Source organism: Camellia sinensis, chromosome 15 (assembly GCF_055761805.1).
Source record: "Camellia sinensis isolate YWXY chromosome 15, ASM5576180v1, whole genome shotgun sequence".
NCBI classification, from domain to species: Eukaryota; Viridiplantae; Streptophyta; class Magnoliopsida; order Ericales; family Theaceae; genus Camellia; species Camellia sinensis.
In genome coordinates, this window is record NC_138975.1 from 29,443,911 (window position 1) to 29,446,922 (window position 3,012).

Consider the following 3,012-nt stretch of genomic DNA (forward strand, 5'->3'; position numbering starts at 1 on the left):
AGATGGAGAGCCATTAACTAAGAATGATACTCTAGTTGAACCTAAACAAGTCCTCATCTATTCCACCCACTTGGTCTCAAACCCAAACTTTCCCAACATATCAAACAGAAAGCTCCAATTTACTGTATCATACACTTTTTCAAAACTAGTCCACTTTTCTTGGATCTTTTCCACCAATCTACCACTTCATTTGCTACTAATATCCTATCCAGTATGCTTCTCCCACTCAGGAATGCAGATTGTGTTGAGCTAATGATACTTGGTAACACTTGTTTTAATCTACTAGCTAAGACTTTTGATAGGATCTTGTACATGGAATTTATGAGACTGATTGGCCTAAAATCTTGGATACTTGTTGGGTTTTCCTTCTTGGGGATTGATGATACGAAGGAAGCATTCAAGCCCTTCACCAACCTCCCATTCACATGAAATTCTGCCATGAATTTGAGAATATCATCCTTCATTATCCTCTACCCCTTTTGGATGCAAATCAAATTAAATCCATCAGGCCCAGGGGCTTTATTCCCATCACAGTCCTTAATGGTAGCCCGTATTTCTGATTCAGAAAACTCTTTCACCATCAACTCAGCTTGGTAAGGTTCAATTGACCTAAAAGCTCCACCAATCTTTGGTCTAAACTTCTATTTTTCTGCAAATGCCTCACCAAAATACCTTGCAATTTTCTGTTTCATTTCTATAGGTATGTTGTAAGAAGTACCCTTGATGGTGATGGAATCCATCAGGTTTCTACTCATCCTCTTTGTAGCCGTGATATGGAAATACCTAGTATTCCTATCTCCTTTTAAAGCCCAGTTTACTCTGTATTTTTGCACCCAAAACCATTCTTTCATTTTTCTCAACTTCTAAATCTCCCCTTTAACCTCTCTTTTTCTTACTAATTCAACATCATTCAAAGGCCTTACCTCAGCAGCCAAGTCTAATGCATGCATTGCCTCTTTAAGCTTGTACTCAACATTCCCAAACACTTCATTGTTCCATACTTTTAGTGATTCTTTCAAGGATTTCAGTTTAACCTTTAGTCTATATCCCGCCCATCCATCCACCTGAGTACTGTCCCAAACTGATTTTACCTTATTCATGAATGTGGAGTGGAAAACCCAAGCATTGAGGAATCTAAATGGTTTAGGCCCCCAATCCCTCTCATCCTCCATTAGTAATATTGGGCAGTGGTCAGATAATGATCTAGACAACCCCCACAATTTGAAACTAAACCATTTTAACCATTTAGGGCTGACTAAGAATCTATCCAATCTACTCTACCTCTCTCCTTCCTGTGAGTTGCACCACGTATACTTCTTTCCAATCATTGGAACATCCATTAACTCCAATGTATTTATAAAATCATTGAACCCATTCATTCCACCATCCCTCCTAATACAACCTTTTCTTTCAGCCACTGATTTAACTTCATTAAAATCTCCCCCAATGCACCATGGTTTGGAAAACTTAGGCTTTAGATTTCCCAAAGTTTTCCATAAATTCCTTCTCACACTCCTATCATTGGGTGCATACACATTTACAACCACACATTCAATTGCCTGATGCATTTTACCTGAGAGGATGATACAATTTCGATTACTGCAACAGTCAATCAGATCAAACACCTTAGGCCTCCATACACAAAGCAATCCTCCCGTAATTCCATCAGCATCCACTGCCATGAAGCTAACCAACTCTTCTGGCCACAGTGGTTTGACAAATAACTCTGACATTTTTGATCTTTTGTTTCTTGAAATATAACCATGTCAACCTTTCTCTATCTTATGAACTCTTTTATTCTCCTTTTCTTCTTAATCCTACCTAACCCTCTTATATTCCAAGATATTATCTTCATTACCAAATATTTTTACTCATACTTCTCCGAAATTGCCTATACAAGCTCATACTCCCTCAGCCCTCTTTGGAGCCTGAGTCCTATCATTTCTTTCCATTGTGATAATTTTCTCTGTCACCTCTCTTTCTTTGCCTTCAAAATCCACACCCAGAGCTTTCCCAATATGGATTGTAGCTTGAGCCTCATGTAGCAAATACTGTTGATCTCTGTCCTTTCTTCTTCTGCTATGATCTGTAGTTTGTGACACTGATGATGAGAGGGCCACTGCTGCTGCCCTCAAAATTGCCCCTCTTCGAAAACCATACCTTGACCATGCTTTCTTTTGCCTCGGTCTTCTTTTCCTTTTCAACTCATTACTCAGTTGATCTTCACCACGGCTTCTACTCTACAGTGTTTGGTTTGTATTGGTCACTCTTCTTTGTTTTATTTCTGGCTCATCTTGACTCAGTTGCTTATTTGATCCCATTAGGCTTACAATCTCCTCAATGGATAGCTGGACTGGTGATTGATATTTTGTGATTTGGGCTTCATCCTGTTTCCATTCACTTTTTATGTCGTTCAGACCTCCAATTAATCCCCTGAACTGGGCTTGGTCCAATATCACATTTAAATTAATGCTGGGCCTGTGTAGATCCGAATTGCTTATGCTCTTCATAAAGCCTACAGAAGGCCCACACCCTGTAACATTGTTACTGCCCCTCTTATTGTTCTGAATCAAAATCTTGTGCATGCCTTTCTCTTTTCCCAGACCTGTCCCAGTTACTCTTGGGTTTCCCACTTCATAGCACGTCTCATTAACTACTGACACAGCTAGTGAATTGTCCCTGCTTCCATCCTTTGTCCTACCAGCCCTTTCTCCATGGTCCTGTGATACATCATCATTGCCATCCACTTCAATCTCTGATTCACCCACGTCATCATCATCTTCCTCATGCCCATCTTCCATTTCTGCACATGGAGCTTCACTGAGTTAGAAATTGGATGAATTCTCTTCCCTTTGTTGTTCTTGGCATAAACATAACTCTTCACACACCCTGATTTTGCTTACTGAGCCTTTATTTATCAACTTGACACACTTGTTAATGGTTTCCATGGACTTCATCAAGATTCTAAGTTTACCATATGCTAAGGATGACATGGACATAGTAACTTCGTCA

At 39.6% G+C, this 3,012-nt stretch overlaps 1 protein-coding gene across 1 annotated transcript; it reads right to left on the bottom strand.

Annotated features, from left to right (window-relative positions):
* Window positions 1-863: 863 nt before the first annotated feature.
* Window positions 864-1,733, bottom strand: LOC145812888 (uncharacterized). Its single transcript, XM_082908116.1, has 2 exons — window positions 1,315-1,733; window positions 864-1,203 (listed from the first exon to the last, which is right to left on the bottom strand). The coding sequence occupies exons 1-2, from the start codon at window positions 1,731-1,733 to the stop codon at window positions 864-866; spliced, it is 759 nt and encodes a 252-aa protein (XP_082764242.1).
* Between the last annotated feature and the right edge of the window lie 1,279 nt (window positions 1,734-3,012).